The 18,547-nt window shown below is 50.0% G+C and overlaps 1 protein-coding gene across 13 annotated transcripts in view; it reads right to left on the bottom strand.

Annotated features, from left to right (window-relative positions):
• FRMD4A (FERM domain containing 4A) overlaps window positions 1-18,547 on the bottom strand; it is a 576,901-nt gene that overhangs the window by 16,849 nt on the left and 541,505 nt on the right. For all 13 annotated transcript variants that reach the window (XM_074358292.1, XM_074358293.1, XM_074358298.1 and 10 more), the window contains 6 exons: window positions 13,802-13,935; window positions 9,928-10,050; window positions 6,620-6,848; window positions 4,233-4,289; window positions 1,017-1,254; window positions 39-206 (listed from right to left, as the gene is read on the bottom strand). In XM_074358292.1, the coding sequence (XP_074214393.1) occupies window positions 39-206; window positions 1,017-1,254; window positions 4,233-4,289; window positions 6,620-6,848; window positions 9,928-10,050; window positions 13,802-13,935 (949 nt within the window). The remainder of the gene's footprint in view (window positions 1-38; window positions 207-1,016; window positions 1,255-4,232; window positions 4,290-6,619; window positions 6,849-9,927; window positions 10,051-13,801; window positions 13,936-18,547) is intronic.

Genomic DNA, 18,547 nt, shown 5'->3' with positions numbered 1-18,547 from the left:
AGGAAGGTCTGGGCTAGGGAGGGAGGGGGTGGACTCACCTCGTGGAATGAACGTAGTGGGGGCTGCGGACTCGTAGGTCGGGTGTGGACGGCATGCTGGACTGCGAGTTCCAGTGCGGGAGGCTGCGGATGGGGCTGTTCTGTAGGGAGCTGCTGCCCCCGCCGGCTTCGGCACAGCTCCCTGTGCTGGGGAAACGCTTGTGGCTGCTGGAAACCGGAGGAGGATGCGCTGGTCACTGCCAGACAGACCCGCACCCCTCCCAGGTAGCTGACTGTGACCTTGGGGTAGCCGACTGTGACCTTGGGGCATCAATCTTGGTATTGGGGAAGCTACCCCAGGACTCCCACCCTTGACCTTCAGAAGTGGGTGGGGGTCCTTATCCCTGACCTCCAGGGCAATGGGAAATGGAGACCCTCACCAGCTCTCTCTGGAACAGGCAGTGTGACTGTTCTGTGAAGCCCTTGCTCTCAACCACAGTTTGTGTTTTCCAAGAGACAAACAAGTACCTGTCTGGGCACCCACTGGGAGCTTTATAGGGTATAATGTAAGGAAATGAGACGAACAGAGAAGCAGACCAAAAACGTCTTCCCGAACTGCTCTCTCCAACATCAGCTGAGTAATGAGCTGATAATACACAGCTAAGATTACAGCTGTTTGGCTCTGAATTCTGTTGGATGATGGCTTAGGGTTCTGAGCCCCTTTGGGTTGCTTCTGAGTGGACTCTCACTTGCCCCTTCAGAACAGTGCTGCCTGAGATTTCCTAATGAATTCCCACGGACTTTAACAACACTCAAGCCAGCGGCCAACGCCTGGACCGTGAACCGAAACCCCCATTTCCCTGTCAGTGACAAATCCGCACCTGGAGCGGGTTGGCAGCAGAGGGCGCTGTGGGCAAAGCCTGGGGAGGTGCTCCCGGGGTGGTGGGGATCTGTGAGTGGCCGATGCTACCCGGGACAGCCCTGGGATTCTTCCCAAGAGCGGACAGTGATTCGTGGGGTCTTCCCGGCCCAGCTCACCTGGAGTGACTGTGGGAGGAACGTTTCTTGACCTTCTCGTAAGGCTCATCTAAAGAGGACTCGCTCCACATTTTGGGCTTGATGGGCGACTTGTCATAGTCGTTGCGGTGATAGTGTGTTTGCCTGAGTCCCTCCAGGGACTGGGGGGGAGGCGGCCTGTTGTGCGACGGAGGCCGAGGAGGAAGTCCCTTGTGAGGGGACTGTAAGGGGGACAGTGTGCTGGTGACCTGAGAGTCTTCTGCACAAAGATGGAAAGAGAGGATGTGAGCAAGGGTCATCCTTCCCACTGTCCAGACAGACCCCACCCACCTCCTCCCGGACATCAGAGCCTGGGAGCAGACCTGCTCCCAAGGCATCCCGGCTTCGAACCCCCGCCCCTTCCCCTGTCACCAAGACAAGCCAAGTCAAACCAGAACACACCAAGTCTAAATGTCAGGGCAGCATTAAACAGGAGAAATGTCACTTCTGATTAGCGACAAATGGAGTGAAGCCCCAGTTTCATTCAATACCAACGACAAACGGTTGCTTCATACCAACACCAAAAGGGGGTCATCATTATGTTCCAAGTTTTCTTTTAATAGACAGGAGGCATCTACTCTGCTTTGGGGGAGCTTCAGGCCTATGATGGTCTATTCTGTTCACTGCTATCGCCTCAGTGCCTAGAATGACTGTTGACACAGTACGTGCTCAGTAAATATTTGTTGGAAAAAATGAATGAAAGTCTACCTGTCAAGTGTCATCTGCTGGTGGCTCTGGGCATTCACTCTCTCTGCTTTTTATCAGAACTACCTATCTTGTCTTTTAATATTTTCCTGTGTGATACTTTCATATTGGAAACACCTTAGGTTCTGTGGGAAGGGGAGGCGCTACAACTATTAAATATGCATAGAAGATTATTCCCTGTCTTCAGGGGAGTGATGCTCTCACACTGCTGTGCCGGGGGCAGGGCCGGTAGAGGGGAGGAGGCAGGGAGGAGCCCAGGGCCAGGCCCCGCAGGGGCTGTGGCTGGTGAGGAGGCCCAGAGGAAGAGAGGGGAGGGTCCTGGTCAAGTTCAAGTGCAGAAGACCTGCTGTGAGCTCTGAGATAAGCAAGGAGCCCTCGCTGACAGGGAGCCTTCAATTCCAGGCTAAGGAGTCAGCATTTGGTCTGAAAGCCCCTGGAAAACACCGCAACAGTTTAAGCCCAGATGTGTTGGGATAAAAATCCTGTTTGAGGACTAGTCATCTGGCAGGGTTCAAAAGTGGGCAGGGCCAGGAGAGGGGCTCAGGATGGGTTCAGGGAGACACCTAGGGTTGAGAGCCCGGGGAGGGCGGCCTTGAGCAGAGAGCAGCAGGAAAAATTCAGTGTTCACTGTGAAGGCAGAGGTGGGAGAAAAATACACAGCAGCCAACCTCAAACTCCACCGGCCTTTCACTTGGCCCTAAATCATTTTCAACTAGTCTGCTCTTCAGGGCCAAATTCTCCATCCTCCAACCTTGAAACCTGGGCACACGCTACAGTTCCACTCCTGTACCCCTCAAATCCGTAAAGAAAAGAGCCTGGAAGGAGCAAGCAGGCGATGGGAGTGGGGGCCCCAGTGAGGCAACAGTGCCCCTTGGGAGGCGCGGGGTCTGGAACATGGGGAGGAAACTGATCACAAGGGATGCATCAAGATCAGCCAGCAACGATCGACACCTCCCCCAACTCCTCTCTGCAAAGGCATCTCCTCCAAATGTTCCGGTTCCCTCCCCTGCGGAGACTGGAGTCCACAGAGGCCCAAACGAGGGCTGGATCTCTGACGTTCAGAACATGCCCCCTGCCCCCGCAGGTCCGTCATCTCCTCCCACCCGCGTAATGGATGAAAATACAACGATCTGACTGCGAACAGCAGGGCCCAGACTACTGGGTAAATACCCCGCCAGCCTTTCCCCACATCAGTGACCATGATGACTATCCTTGCAATTATCATTATGACTCAGCCAGACAGATCTTTCATGTTTTCCACCTGAATAGCCACTTATCACTGCCTACCTGAAGTTTCCCGAAAGGGCAAAAAAAGTAATTGCCACTGAAATATATTTCCACATCCTTAAGGCCCTGACCTCCCCAGTTTGGGTTTAAATCCATGGCAACATTCTTGGAGATGGTTCTGTGTTTGCAATTCCTTCTTCCCTGATGTGAGGTGGTGATGGAGATGGTGATGATGATGGTGGTGGTGGTAATGGAGGTGGTGATGACAGTGGTGGTGGTGATGGTGATGGAGATGGTAATGATGGTGATGGAGATGGTAATGATAGTGATGGTGATGGAGATGGCAATGATGGTGATGATGGAGATGGTAATGACGATGGTGGTGGTGATGGAGATAGTAATGATGGTGGTGGTGGTGGAGATGGTAATGGTGGTGGTGGTGGTGATGGAGATGGTAATGACGATGGTGGTGGTGGTGGAGATGGTAATGATGATGGTGGTGATGGAGATGGTAATGATGATGGTGGTGATGGAGATGGTAATGACGATGATGGTGGTGGTGGAGATGGTGATGGTGGTGGTGGTGGTGATAGAGATCGTAATGATGATGATGGTGGAGATGGTGATGATGCTGGTGGTGATGGTGGTGGTGGTGGAGATGGTAATGACGGTGGTGGTGATGAAGATGGTAATGGTGGTGGTGGTGATGGAGATGGTAATGACGATGGTGGTGGTGGTGATGGAGATGGTAATGATGGTGGTGGTGATGGAGGTCAATAGGAAATAAGAAGACAGTTTTCTAGGCCTGACCAGGAGTTGAAAGGGACATTTCCCTTTCACTATCACTATTTCTCAGGAAGGTAGAGGCTTAGTTTTCTTCAGGCTCTCCTAGCAGGTTTCAATCGTGATCCAAACCAATACCTACCTCTTTCCTCAAAGAAATTATAAATACTGAAAAGGAAACCAAACATGGTGTTTAAATTGTCTGTTTAGGTAAAAATGTGATTTTTGGTAACTAACAAAGTAGAATACTACTCACTGACTACCGTTTTAAATCTTACCTCTGGGCCGACGAAACATAATAAAATTCCAATAGACATGTGTTCATGGAGCACCTACCCACTCTCAGCCAAGCCAGTGACCACTGGGCCATGGTGCCATCCTGGTCTGGCTCCTGGCTTTCCACTGGGCTGTCTTAGACTACACACAGCTTAATTCTGGTTTAATCCATGCTCCGAGTTCTCAAGCAGGAAACAGACAACCTACCATCCTCTAGAACCAGGGCATCTGACAGGGAACTGTCTTCACTGGCAATATTTCCATCTGAGAAGACAAAAGGCAAAAGTCTATGAGTTGAGCACATCCGTCCCTTAGACAAAGCCCTATTTGTGAGAATCGTGGGTTTCGCACCATCCCATACCCTCTTCTTTTTAATCAGCAAGAACCCATGAAACACAATCAAAATGCCACTGGGCATTTCTTTGGACAATCCCCGCGGCGGGTCATGACCTGTCCCCAGGCCCCAGACACTGCAGCGCACCCAGTCCTTGTGTATCTGGGCTCTTGTTCCACTGGAGGCAGCAACGCTGAGCGGCTTGATATCTACCTGGCAGGACTGAACCACATCACTGAGCCAGCCCATCTCAGGGTACGTTCCCACTAAACCCAAGAAAATAAACTGAGACTATTCTACACACACAGAACTAGGGCAAGGAACTTGGTTTTGTTCATGTGGCAGTAAACGGCTTCCCCATGAACTTCTGAAGTCATTAGCAGATAAAGCAAGCTTCTAAATACAGCTTCTCTCTCTCCAAAGCTTATTTTCACAGACACCATTCAATTAGCCATGAGAATACACCCAGAGACAGACAGTAGGATCATCCTCCCCCTTCGACAGCTGGGGAAACTGAGGGACATCAGGGCTGCTCTGCTCTCCTGGTTAAGGTAGCAAAAAACTCCAGGTCTTCAGATCCCAAGTTTAGTGTTTTATCTCGGGAAATAACAGACCAGACGAAGGAACGAAGAAGAAGCTTAATTACTCCTCTAATTCAAGCGGGCTCCTGTGATGAAACTATTTCCAGGAGGCAGGAAAGCAGGCAAAGTATATTCTTGAGCAGTTAAAAACAGACGGCTGCCGGCCTGCCTGGGACCATCCTCCAGCTGGTCAGACAGTGATCTGAGAACAGACCCTGATGCTCGTCCTAACAGAGCGGCCCTCGCTGGGCTGGCTGGCCAACCACGCTCTTCTGGGGCCAGATCAGTGAGACCTCCGTCCATCTGGTGTCCCTGCATCAGCCTTGCAGACTGGGTCCCCTGAGTCCCTACAAGGGGCAAAATGAGGTCCTAAGACAGAAGGGCTGGCTGACTTTAGGAAGCTGGGGCAGAATGACAAAGTCCTGGCCAAGGACAACAGGGTGCGATGGGGAAGGAGAGTTACTCCAAATCTCCTAGAGCAAAAGGATTTTTTTTTTAATGGTCTCCTTCTCTCTTTTAACTAGGAATTCGCTTTATTTGTCACACTTCTTTTTCCTACACTTTGAGGGAGAGGTAATTAGGTTTATTTATTTATTTTTTAAACGGCTATACTGGGGATTGGACCCAGGACCTCGTGCATGCTAAGCACGCGCTCTACCACTGGGCTACACCCTCCCTCTGTAATTCGCTGCATTCTTATTGTTTGATGAACCATGAACAACTGGGAGACACAGCCTTGACTAGCATCTTGGAGTCTCTGGTCTACCCTTCCTTCCCCAGTACACCCACATTTTTAGGTTGCAGCAAAAAATACACACACACACACACACACACAACAGTGGTAAAATATACATAACGTAAACTTGACCATTTTAGCCCTTTCTGGCTGTACACTGCAGTGGCATTAAGTTCATTCACACTGCTGTGCAGCTAACATCCCCATTCCTCTCCAGAACTGTCATCTTCCCAAACTGAAACTCTGGCCCCACAAAGCATTACCTCCCCGTTCCGCCTCCCCCAGTCCCGGGAACCTCTCTTCTACTTTGTCTTCCTGGAGCAAAAGTATTCTAAATGTGTACCACCTATGAAAGGCAACTTGATATATATTTTAAAGAATTTACTGACTTGGGGTGGGGGGAAGGATGATTACAGTTTGACAGACTTGATGGTTGGTGGTGAATTCTGCGGTATTTCCTTCTAGTGTTCACCAGATGTAATCTCCCCAACTCCTAGCCCTGAGTTTTGGGGGTCTAGACCATGGTGGTGGGGGGCAGTCCAGTCCTCCCCAGCTTCCCCAGTGTTGGGACAGAAGCCCCTGGAGACAAAGGAGGGCTGCGGGGGGGCTGGCCTCAGGGTACCCCAGCCACCCGCCTTTCCTTCCAGACCTGAGGGTGCCGGAGCCTGGGGGGCTCCGGGCTGAGCGCTGGGGGGGAGCGTGGAGCCCCTGCCCATTGCCGCAGGCTCTCCCAAGAGGCCATAAGGAGCATGGTGACAGCTGTGTAATCCCTTTCCTCTGGGGACCCGAGAGCGCGCTATTGCTCTCACTGGTATCGGGTCTTTCTAGCTTCATTTTATGGATGGAAAAGTTAAGGCACCGGGTGGTTAAGCAGCTCGCTAGGCCAACCAGGGAGCTGGGCTTCCGGCCCCGCCCAGGACGGCGCCGGGTGCCCCGCACTGACCGTCCATGATCAGCGAGGCCCTCTGGGTGGGCTTCTTCCCAGACTTGATGCGGTTCTCATTGATCGCGCTTTCAATCTCCTGCAGCTTCTTCAGTGCATTCAGGTAAGAGGTCTTCCTCTGCTTCTTGAGTTTTTTGCTGACATTCGGGTCACTGGCCAGGCGGCGGGCAGCCTCTGTGATCTGGGACTGGATGGCAAACTCGCGCTCCAGGCGTTCCAGCTCGGCTTCCTGCGGGAGGGAGAGGCCAGGCCACACTGAGCGGGATGCTGAGCAGGGTGACGCTGTCCTCCCGCCCCTGCCCCGCACGAGCGCGCCTGAGTCCTTGGGGACACGCGTACTGGGAAACTGGCAGCCTCATGCCCAACCCCAACCTTGCCTGGCCCCGAAGTGGCCTGGTTCCTACAATCTCTGGGAGCCAGGGCCCTGGACACACCCACTTTCCATACTCGGTCCCTGTTTCAGTCTGGAGACAAGCACTGGTCCAGAGACTGGCACCATCAGCGAGAAGCTGAGTGCTTTCTTGCTGCAGGCCTGGGGGTCCCTCGGGTTCATTTCCAAGGTCTCCAGCAAGGTTCTCGAAGACCAAGTCTCCGTGGAGACCCAGAGCCATCGGGTTGGCATTTCCTTGTCGTCTGGGGCGGAGGCAGTGGCACTGTTTTTAGAGTGGTCTTTGTCGGGCTTTCCTGTGGGTCTGTTAGCAGGGGGCTCACAGGGGCGCATCACCCTCCCCCCAGCACATCCCTCTGTCTCTTTTATTTTGAACCCTTTGTGCTGAGACTTATTCCTGCTCACTCATGCCTCTTTTGGAAACTCTTTTTGTGAGTTCCAGCTGTCCTCTGACACTGGCCTGTTTCTAAAACAGCAGGGTTCCGACTGGCCCCACATGAGGATGGCTGCAGTTCCCCAGCACCTTGGATGGTTCCAGGGCATGCTCCTTCCTCTCCTGGGCGCCTCCCTCCCTTCTCTACCCCTTACTTTGGCAGAAGGAGCAGATGGATGAATTTCCCCCCAGACAGAGTTTCGGACCTGGGAGAAAGGAAGCTGTGGCTGCCAGAAGATGCCTGGTGGACCCAGAGGATGAAACCAGGGACAGCGTATTATCTGCTGGCTTCTCTGCAACTCAGCCAATGCCTTTTTCAAACACTGACCAGTGATGCCGGGGGAGCCCAAGACACATCCTGCTCTGGGGGACGCACAGTCTGGCGAAAGCCTGAAAGGGACGGGTCTCGCCACGTAAAAGCAGATCACCGAGTCTGCTGGACTCAACAGACCTTCCTAGTTAATGGCCGGAGATAACATCCTTGCCTCTGGGTACCACGTCCCAGGCTGGGGACCTCCATCTAGCACAAAACTCTGAGCTGGACCTCACTACCTGCTGAGAGCTTTCAGCTTGAAGGGACGGGAGACCAGGAGTGAGAGGGAAAAGGGTTAAAGGAACTATTTGGGGTTAACAAACTCTCCAGTTCTGTCAAATGCCCGCTGCATTTGTTCTTGGTCGAAGAGTAACTGGAATGGCCTCCTGCCCGGGGCCTGGAGACAAACAAGTGACCCGGGACAAAGACTGTTCTGTGAGTGTGACTCCACCTCACAGCTGTTCCCAGGCCGTCAGGGCGGCCCTGGCCCAAGACACTGACCCAGAGGTTTCTGGGAACCCAGGACAAATTCTCACTACTTAAACTGAGCCCAGGACAAGGCTGGCGGCCTGTCCACGCAGATGGCTGCCTGCTGTGTGAGCAGGGCGAACAAGGGCATTTCAGGGAGAAACAGGAACTCCCCCAAGATATCCGCAGGGACAATGGAGGGAGACGGGGATGCAACGGAATTCTCAGGGAGCCAAAGGCATCTTTTACTGGAGACTGTGAATGAGGCATGATGAGGCGATGGGGCCGCGGGAGGAACAATGCGGCTGGGGTGGGAGAGGGGAGGGGATGGGGGAAGGTGCCCGCTCAAGTGGGGTCTCCCTGGAGAGCTGAGTGCAGGTGGCTGCCCGGCACAACAGGAGTGGACGTTTCCAGGCAATTCTGATGACAGCCGGGTTTGAAAGCTACTCTGCCAGATGGTCTCCTAAATCCCACCAGCCCTCACCCCAGTTCTGACCCTGATAAGGTCCCAGGCCCACCCACAGCCCGGTACCTCTCCTCTGACACCTCCTCAAGTTTACTGAGGTCAAGCAGGCGTCAAGTACCGAGTGAAGCGCTTCCCGTAGCCTGGCTCCCTGAATCCTGGTGACGGCCCGAAGTAGTGAGAATTACGGGCTTCGCTGTACAGAAGAGGAAAACTGCCTTTCGCTTTGGACGAAGCTTCTGGGGGTGTCCCCCAGTCTCCCGGGGACGGGGACCTACTACTACAGACCTCAGAAGACTGATCCACGCCTTCCCTCGTCCCCAGGGCCCGTGCGTTTCCCTCTGAACTCACTCTCAGGCCCCCCCACCACAGGTGCTGCGTGAGGACGTCAGTTTCTCTCACTTTTTAAAAAACCTAAACACATACAGTATCCCCTTCTCCACTGGCTTCGATCCCTGCCCTTTTAAGCCTCCTGTTCAATGGCATTTTAATGAGTAACTTGATTTGGAATAAATTTGGAAAGACATTTCCTGGACATGCCCTGGGGTCTGAGGTATGCCTGGCCTTGAATTTCTCTTGGTCTGAGACTGGATAACCTATTAACTGGAGAGCCAAGTGCCCCCTGCCCCCAGGTCTGAACTCCCCGGTCCCAGCCCCCACCGATCTTTAGCCAAAGAGGGTAAAATAGAAGGATGCTTCACTGGCTCCTCTGAGCGCAGGCAAGGGAGGTGGGGAAGGCATCTTGCTTAGGCTCCGGCAGTGATTCCAGCAGCCGAGTGGAGGTAGGACCACCGAGGGCAGGCCTGATTGTCTTTCCCCAGCATCATGCACCTGCTGGCGTGACCTCTGCTTGCTTTCTTTTCTGGTTGTTTTCTAACACATTACGCTTGGCTCTCAGTAACAATTGCTGGGAGGCCATTAAAAAGTACATGTGAGCGTTATGGAATATTCTTCCATTAACCTGGCCACTTGCGACCGGCCTGTCGAGTTAGACACACAACCTCCACGGAAATCACAAATTACAAGTTCACACAAGGCAACTCGTCAGTCCTACCAACGGGAGCCACGGGCTGACCAGCCAGCTGACTTAAGAAGAAGAGGTCAAAGGAGATGCTCGGGAGGAAAGAGGAGACAGCATTTGGCATCAGGTAGAATGAAGACACTCAGAGAAAACCGAGGAGCCTCTGCCCACAGGAAAGTGAGGCGGGTGTGAGAGGGTCCAACCCCAGAGAGAAGCACGCACCTCTCCTTTGGGCAGGATTTTCTGCTCGTCCAGTTTGAAGGCAGTTCCGATTCTTCTTCGCACAATGGGTGGCTCCTCCCCTGGATCCAAGGGATATTCGACCGGCAGCTTGCCTGTCAGCTCCTGCATCAGTGCAACAGCACGAGGGGGGAGGAGATCAGAGGAGTGTGTGACCGGTCTCTCGGACGGACAGACGGACACACACACACACACTTCAAAGCATAGACTCAATGCATAGATTCCAACCTTATGCAATATTAAGGTTAACAGGAGTTTCTGCAATGCAATTTCGTTTCTCTAAAAATGTCTGAGAGCAGTCCTTCCTTTATGGACAGATGCCCTTGGAAAAGTTTTTCCCAAAGGAAATTCCTGTTGAGTAAATAAAATCACCATTGGCTTCCATCATAAAACCCAAATTTCATTCATTTGTACACTTCCCAGGTATCTCCAGTGGGCCTTCTCTGAACCCGGCGAGGCCGCCCGGCCAGGAAGCAGCAGACCTATCATGAGATCGCCTGTCTTTCTGGCTCCAAACTCTGTCCCCTTCTACTGATCATCGAATAGTCCCTCTCAAATATTCTGAAAGGTTTAAATGAATTTTCTTAGGAAGAGCAGTATCTACATGGCAAATCCCAGAAAGAGGCATTATTATTACATAATTCAGAAGCTGAGAATGAGTAATAATTATTCTGCTCTGGCCAGATGCTCAAGGAACAGGCTGAAAAGACATTAAATATGTACAGAAGTGAGTTTCAGTCAAAAGTGAAAATATAAATTCACATTATTGACAAGTCTGTTTTTAAAAAATCTGGTGTGTGTGTGTGTGTGTTTGAGGCTCTGGAAATCTCATTGCTGTGGACATAATGACAGTGAATTTAGTTGACAGACTGCCATAGTGACAATCACTTAGACATTGCATAAAGGTCTGTAGAATGATTCAGGGTTAGAATTAGGCTCTACATGAGCGGGTTATGTCTGGGCTTGAATAAAGATCAAATTTGAGTTAGCAGTTCATCTGTGTGGTGGAGCCAAGTCATCAACTGCAAGGAGTCACTTCCAAGGACCGGAAAAACCCGGGAGAGCCACTGCCTGCCTCCAGTGGGACAGGTGGCACTCCCAGCTAGAGCCCACCCCTGGCTTCCAGTCCCAAGTCAACACGGAGGCTGCACAGAGGTGCAAGGAGCCGCTCTGACGGTGGGGGAGCTTGGCAGGCTCTTCTCGGGAACGTTGAGATGGATGTCTGCGCCCGCTAGGGTGTGTGAGCGTGCGTGTGAGTGTGTGCAACCAGCAGTACAAGCACACCCAGCCCCCGCGATCCTGGACCGCTTGCCTCCGGGGTTCAGGCCACCGGGAAATGACCTCTTGGGCTTCTGATTCCTCGGTGTAAGCATTTCAGAGCACAATGGCCAACTCTTTAAGTCTGAAATGCTCTGCAATTTTCTTTTCGTTTTTTTTTTCTTCTGCTTTTTTTAAAAATGTGGTTCAAATGTCTCCAAAATTATGTGTTTATTCTGCACCATTTTCATTGGCTTCCCTAAAAGTCTGCCTCTAAAAAACATAACTTATGGGGGATTTTTATACTGTTAGGACTTTCTTTTTTTACCTTGAAACTTATAAAAAGGAGGGAAAAGCTGTTCAATCGGCCATTGATTTATAACTCTGCAGAGTCTGTGGTGTGAAAACAAAGTATCTTTTTGAGAAAATGAAGCTACTGAGTTTTCCACCAACTGCTCAAAAGTATTCGGGTCTAGGTCTTGACTTTCCGTATTTAATCTGATTTCACATGTAACCAGAGCTGCGTGGAGAAGGAATAATTCAAGACACTCTGTTGGGGAGGTTTGCTTGGTTCCCCTTATATTCTTGTTGTTGTTGTTGTTGTTTTGGGTTTTTGTTCTTTTTTTTTTTTTTTTTTTAATTTGGAGTGGGGAGGTAATTAATTTCTTCCTTTCTTCCTTCCTTCCTTCCTTCCACGGAGGTGCTGGGGACTGAACGCAGGACCTCGTGCATGCTAAGCACGTGCTCTACCACTGAGCTGTACCCACTCTTGTATACTTGTGTTGGTTATATTCTGCCAAACGCTCCCCCCACCTCATTCTGGCTGCCCCACTCCCCAACGGACGAAAGGCGCTTCTCAGTCCCCTGAGCAGCAGGGCATGGCATGTGTGATACAGTGAAAGGGCAGGACAGAGTTGGCCAGAAATTCTCCTGTCCCGTAACCTCAGAGGAGTCGGGGGACTGGTGGGAACACAGACCCACAGACGCAGTCTGCCCGCCGCTGGCTTCTTGGGAGGTTATTTTTGACCCTCAAGTTCTGTTTTCGGGTGTCAACAGTATGAAAAGCAGCTTTGTTTTCCTTATTTTGCTTTTATTTTTAAGAGCAGCGCAGAGACCTTTAACAGGCGTGCTAACCTTGCCTGGACATGTTTCACCGATTTTCTGATGCCGATTCCCTGCTGGGTTTAGGGATGTTGCCTTTATTAAAAACAAAACAAGGCTTCACAAAAGATTAAATGCAGACATCCAAACCCTGGCCTTTTCAGTCCTTCCAGCATAGTCTTTATAAAAAGATTGCTAATAGTCACAGCGTCACAGAGCACATGCCCCAGCCGGGACAAGTGCTTGCCGAAGATTTGCCATGGATTTGCGCTAACATGGGTCCGCTTTGAGCCGGCTCTGGTTTAAAATCAATCCAGGGCGTAATGAAGCCAAGTTGGGCTGTAATATGATCTCAGGCTGTGGCCCCATGTTTCATTCCTCCTGCGGCAAGACATTGCTATTTGGGGGAGGGGAGCAAGGCTCTTGGATTCAGTTTGGAACCCTCTTTATACTCCCCCTTCTGACCTGCTGACCAACAGGGGTCCCTGTGATGTCATATGCGGGGCAATCTCTCTCCAGAAGGCTCCCACCCCAGCGTGTCCATGTGCAAGCACAAGCACGCATGTGCGCACACACACACACACACAGAGGATCATGAGCTGCACTGAAAAATCTAGTCTTCACACATGGTAACAATGAATCCTGGAGTAAGCAGAAGATGGTGGAAACGAATGTTCAAATAAATATGGACAGTGACCTGCAAAGCCTCAAATTCCCAGTGAGGTAGGAGACTAGTGCACATACTAGCACTGCTTCGCATACATTTAAAGGAGATTTTTTAGCTTACTAGGCTAAAGTTTCATTTAAAAAAAAGTGGAGGAGGGTCTAGCTCAGTGGTAGAGTGCTCAGCGCGCACGAGGTCGTGGGTTCAATCCTCAGTACATCCATAAATAAATAAACAAACAAACCTAATTACCACGCCCCAACAAAAAAGTGGAAGATGAGACACCAGACTGTGAATTTTAAAGGGGATCACGCATCAGGTGGAATCCGATTTCCTTTTGAATCCCGAGGATGCCTCTCAGTACGACCTCCAAAGGTCAATCTGAAATACACTCAAGGAAACCAAAAGCCACCACAACGATAAACTCAGGCACAAGATCTTAGGAAAATGGTAGCAAACCATCATATCCAGTGCTGCACTATTATTACATGACGAAATGCTTTATAAACTACGGGGCACCGTGCAAATATTGTTGTTCACAACTGTTTTCGTGACTGTTGGTAAGACTTGACATTTGGTCCCTAGTGGGGCCCCATGTGGGATTCAGCCAGGACCTGCTTTCACTGGGGTCAGGGAGTCTCCTTCCGGTCCAAGACTCCTGTTTCTGATGGCGCTCATCCCAGGGGCTGGGTGTTGTCAACATCTGGGTTTCAGAAGAGCTGTTGCTCCCACTTACACTCCTTATGCAGCCCACCCTGGCCTTTTATAAAAAGAGAAGACAGATGAGGGCAGGGACAACGCAGACTTCCCCAGGACGGAATGGTCACTGCTTACCGCTTCTCGGAGGCAGAGTTTCTTCAGCTCTTCCAGCCGCTGGCGAAGTGTCTCCTCCAGGGCTTCCTGCCTGGATTTCAAGGCTGCCAGCATGTCTTTCTTGGCCGACTGAGAACTGTCTGATTCCTGAGAACCTGTCAATTAACAGTGGGGTCACTTGGCCAGCTGACAAGGGGACACACATCTGGACCACGAAGGAACTGAACCAGAGCCCACGCTGCGGCTGGGGGATTTACCCCCGGAGTCCAGGGAGCGTGAAATGAAACAAGTGCTCAGCTCCAAGTGTGAGAAGCGGACTCTCAGCACTCGGTGTAACTGACAGTCAGTCAGAAGGACTGACAGGGAAATGCACACCTCTGGAGAAGGCTGTCTCTTTCTTGATTATCCCAAGCTATGTCACACACCCATTTTAATTTCCCTAGCAAATTTTCATAGACTTTTCCTACCATGAAGGGGCAAATGAAGTGTAAGCCAGTCATTTTAATACATAGTTTTAATTTTTTTTCCTTTAAAAATGCTTTCTTTTTTTTGGCTTAGAGCAAAGATAATACACATGTAGCATAAAAATTCTGACAATGTAGACACGTGTAAAAATAATTCACAAGCTAGACACCCAGAGATAACCAGTAGTGCATTTTCTTTTGGCTTCTTAATCTAGGCATGTATATTTTAAAAATAAAATTAGCTTTGATTGTATTTTTTCAGCTCAATACTCTATCATGAGCAAATTCCCTCCTAATAAAAGGTACACATATTTTCACACGCAGCACAGAAGTATCTGCTTGATGATTCAAATAGCAGACCGCCAGACAGGAACCCTCTGTGGAAGGCCAACTGTAAGCCAAACAGAAGGGAAATAAGCTGAAATGCCAACTGGAGAGACCTAGGTTGGGCCAGAAGGACCACTTCTGGGCTGCAGTGTTTGGGTTCTGAAACGGTTTTCCCGCAGTGAAGCTCTCATGCCTTCTCTGCCTGGATGGGGTAGGCAAGGCGCCGGGACTCCCTGGGAGGGGGAAAGCTGAAGATTCCTGGGCCTCTTGTGCCCGTGTCAGAGACGGATGGGCATTACTGCGTGTGCTTTCTGGGGGCTCACGTGACGCCACCTCCAACAGCAGCAGACGACGTCGAACCCTTAGGGAACTCGTCTAGGGAAGGGTGTACACGATTCCTGCTGAGAAGTCTAATACTCTGCTGAGGAAAACTAAAGACCCCAGACGGAGGGACGCACTGTGGCCACGGACTGGAAGCTTGACATCATAATGATGTCAAATCTTCAGGAGCTGCATAATAGAATCATTGTCATCCCAGTAAAACTGCCAGTGAGATTTGTTGGACGAAAGGGTAGGAACTGCATTTCCTCCTGAAACATTTTGGGACAATTCCGTGAACGGATGGCAGATTTGAGAATCATCCAATCATATTCCCAGAGTCGACCGCTCTGTTTCTTCCAGTGGTAAAGAAGTCATCTCAGAATCATAAGACTAGAAGGGACTTCTACGCTTTTGTATCAAGAACCCCGCAATGCTCAGTTTATCCCCATAAGTACACAATTCTGAATCTCCTTTTTAGTCAAGGAGCAAGCAGCTCCGTATTCCCTCAATTGCCACGCACCTAGTTCTTATAACCCTAATACTCAAGAATTCTCAGTGTCTGGGTTGGGAGGGTAGAGCTCAGTGGCAGAGCACGTGCTAAGCCCATGCACAAGGTCCTGGGTTCAATCCCCAGTACCTCCTTAAAAAAATAATAATAAACAAACAAATAAGTAAACCTAATTACCTCTCCTTCCGAAACAAAAACAAAGAGAAGAATTCTCAATGTCTATGCACATTTTGACTCCAACTTGGGTTCCACCACCACCCGCATCCCATTCTAGCTTGAAATAGAGACTAACCATCTCTGCTGGGATATACCATCTTTCTGCCTCCACAGCAGCTAATAAATATTAGCTTGAATAAACAAACAAGCTTTGTCAGCCATACGCTTGGATGCTATAATTAAGTTGCATCTCATCTGGGTAGAGAACTCTAGCACCTGTAAGTTGTTTCTTTGTAGAATCAACCTCCCAAACTTTTCATCATTTTCGTAGCTCTTTCCTGGATTTCATCATGCGTCAATCCCAGGTTTCCAAATTCAATAGCAAACTCAAACAAAAGTCTGACTCTCGTGAAGGCTCCATTACCTCATGGTTCTCAGATACTAACTCCACACGGCGTCACACCCATGTGACACATGGCTGGACCTTCCTGCAGGTTCCCCTTTTTGAAGTGGTTCAGGTCTCCACCTCCATGAGTCACTTACCTGTGCTTACTAGTCCTGGACTATCGCCAGTCTGCGTCCGTCTAACAGAACGCAGCTAAATCATCCTGAATGTTAATCTCACTCCCTTCGTCACAGTCGCCGCTCACAGGTGAAGGCACAGGAAAAATTGAATGAGGCGGTCTTTATTCCATCATTTAAAGAATTAATAAGAATGTAAAATAATACTGGAGGGAAGTCAGACTTCAGATTGGAAAAACAGGCCTGGGTGGAAACTTAGGTCCAAGAAGATTAAAGAATTTCTAGCACAAGTGAAAAAGTCGTTTTCCCTTTACTCCTGCCTAGGTCTCAATAGAAAATGATGATATGAAGTCAAAGCTCAGAATTCCATATATATATATATATATATACACATACACGGATGGCAAAAATCACAACAAATCACATTAAACCATTAAACTCTGGGTGGTAAAGCACAACGGTTTTGGATGATCTGCTCTCTAGTTATGAGATTAGTTAAGCTTTGGTCTTGAGCTCATCAATGCTACCTGTATTAACTCTATTTAGAATAATTAGCCTAAATACCAAAGCCACGTAAGACAGAGTGGACAGCTCAAGAGGCTGCCTCCGGATCGAGCGCCACTCACGCTGGCTGGCTCTGTTTCGCACCCTGATTCTTGAAGCTGCGTCATGAGGAACGTGGTGCCAGGTACTAACTTAAATCTTTGCAAACTAAGGGAGCTGCCTGGCCCAGACCTGCAGATTTCCGTGTTCCTGGTAACTGCTGGAGGGTTTAACAATCTGGCTTTGATGCACACTAAACCATCACTACATGGGTGGCCCTGAGCAAGTGACCTGCTCTCTTCGATCTGCTGTAAAGACTAATGAGATCACGCATGTCCAGCGTCCCGCACTGGGCCTGGGACGGTGAACCCTCAGCGTCTAGGGCAGACTTCCCACGAGAGAGCACGCACACCCACACACGTACACACAGGGTAGGATTACAGAGCGAGAAATGATTACCATTTCTTCCCCACGGCTCAAGGAGACCTTCGCCAAAAAAAGAACCTGTCTGTGCAATGTGGGTAGCACTGGGGCTCCAAGCTCACCTTTATTATTTTATTTATTTATTTTGTTAAATTTTTTTTTTTTTTTTTTTGGTGGGGAGAGAGGTAATTAGTTTATTTGTTTATTAAATGGAGGGACTGGGGATTGAACCCAGGACCTCGTGCATGCTAAGCACACCGTCTACCACTGAGCTATATACCCTCCCCTCTCCAAGTTCATCTTTACAAGGAGCAACAGAGGTCTAGGCACTGTTTCCAGTTCTAGTTTCTTGAGCCCCTGGGTTTGCAGTGATGCCTTTGGGGCTGCTGTGGATGAGGATGGGACAGGGACAAGGAGGTTGAGCAGATTCTTGGGGCCCCCTGCTCCACCCTCCTCAAGCGAAGGGCAGCTCTGCACTGGGGTTCTTGTCACGCTGCATTTGCAAAGAGGTTCCTGGGGCCCCTGTCTCTGTAAAGGAAACGCACTCCCCGGGCACGCGCTCGGAGCTGTCATAGCTGCTCTCTTTTGGAGCTGGTGGGATCTGAGCCTGTGCGGCTGCTACCTGCAACCAGACACATAGGCAACCAGGAGGGGAGGTGGCTGAGTACCAGTGCCAAGGATGCCCCAGTAACAGCTCCTCAGAGAGATACTCAAGGGCATCAGAAGAAGGAGCAGGTGCTCTGCGATGTTGAGGAAGCTTCCCCACCGCCTCCACCAGTGCCCTCTGGGCGGCCTCTGGATGGCATGAGCGACAGCTAAAAGGGAGGCCAGAAATTGGGAGGCAGAGATTCACCCTTAATCCCCTCCAGTGACAGAACAGAACGAATCCAGGGAGAAACACAATCAGAAGAGCCTCAGGTACTCAGGGCAATGAGAGTCTTACACGCTGAAGATCTGTGAGCGCATCCAGGAAGATTCTAGACACAGAACTAATTTCAGTGGGGAGGGCACAGCTCAGTGGTAGAGTGTGCGCCTAGCACGCATGAGGTCCTGGGTTCCATCCCAGTACCTCCATTAAAAATAAATCAAATAAACCCAATTACCTCCCCTTCCCCCCAAATTAAATACAACAACAAAATTAAATTAAAAAAAAGAGAAATAATCTCAAATCAGCACCTAGACTTGGTGAACGGTGTACAAGCTCTTGGTTACAATGCTTTACCCACTTCCGGTTATGTGAACACATACGTGTCTTTTCTCATGCAACACCGCTCCAAGGTTCCAAGTTTAGCCCCTTAGGAATTAACAAGATGGAAATCTGCTATCTTTGACAGGAGCAGGGACACATAAAAGAGACCCAACACAAGTCAGCTATTAACTGGTGCCAGATCTTGGGTTGTTAACCTCTCTCAGAGCCATGATGTCTCCAACTAGAAAACGATCAATCAACCAACCTCCAAGACTCCTGCAAACTTGGATCGAGTACTTAGTAAGCAACTTACT

The sequence above is a fragment of the Camelus bactrianus genome, chromosome 35, assembly GCF_048773025.1.
Source record: "Camelus bactrianus isolate YW-2024 breed Bactrian camel chromosome 35, ASM4877302v1, whole genome shotgun sequence".
NCBI lineage: Eukaryota > Metazoa > Chordata > Mammalia > Artiodactyla > Camelidae > Camelus > Camelus bactrianus.
The sequence above is the reverse complement of the archived record's forward strand: the minus strand, read 5'-3'. Positions and strand labels throughout refer to the sequence as shown.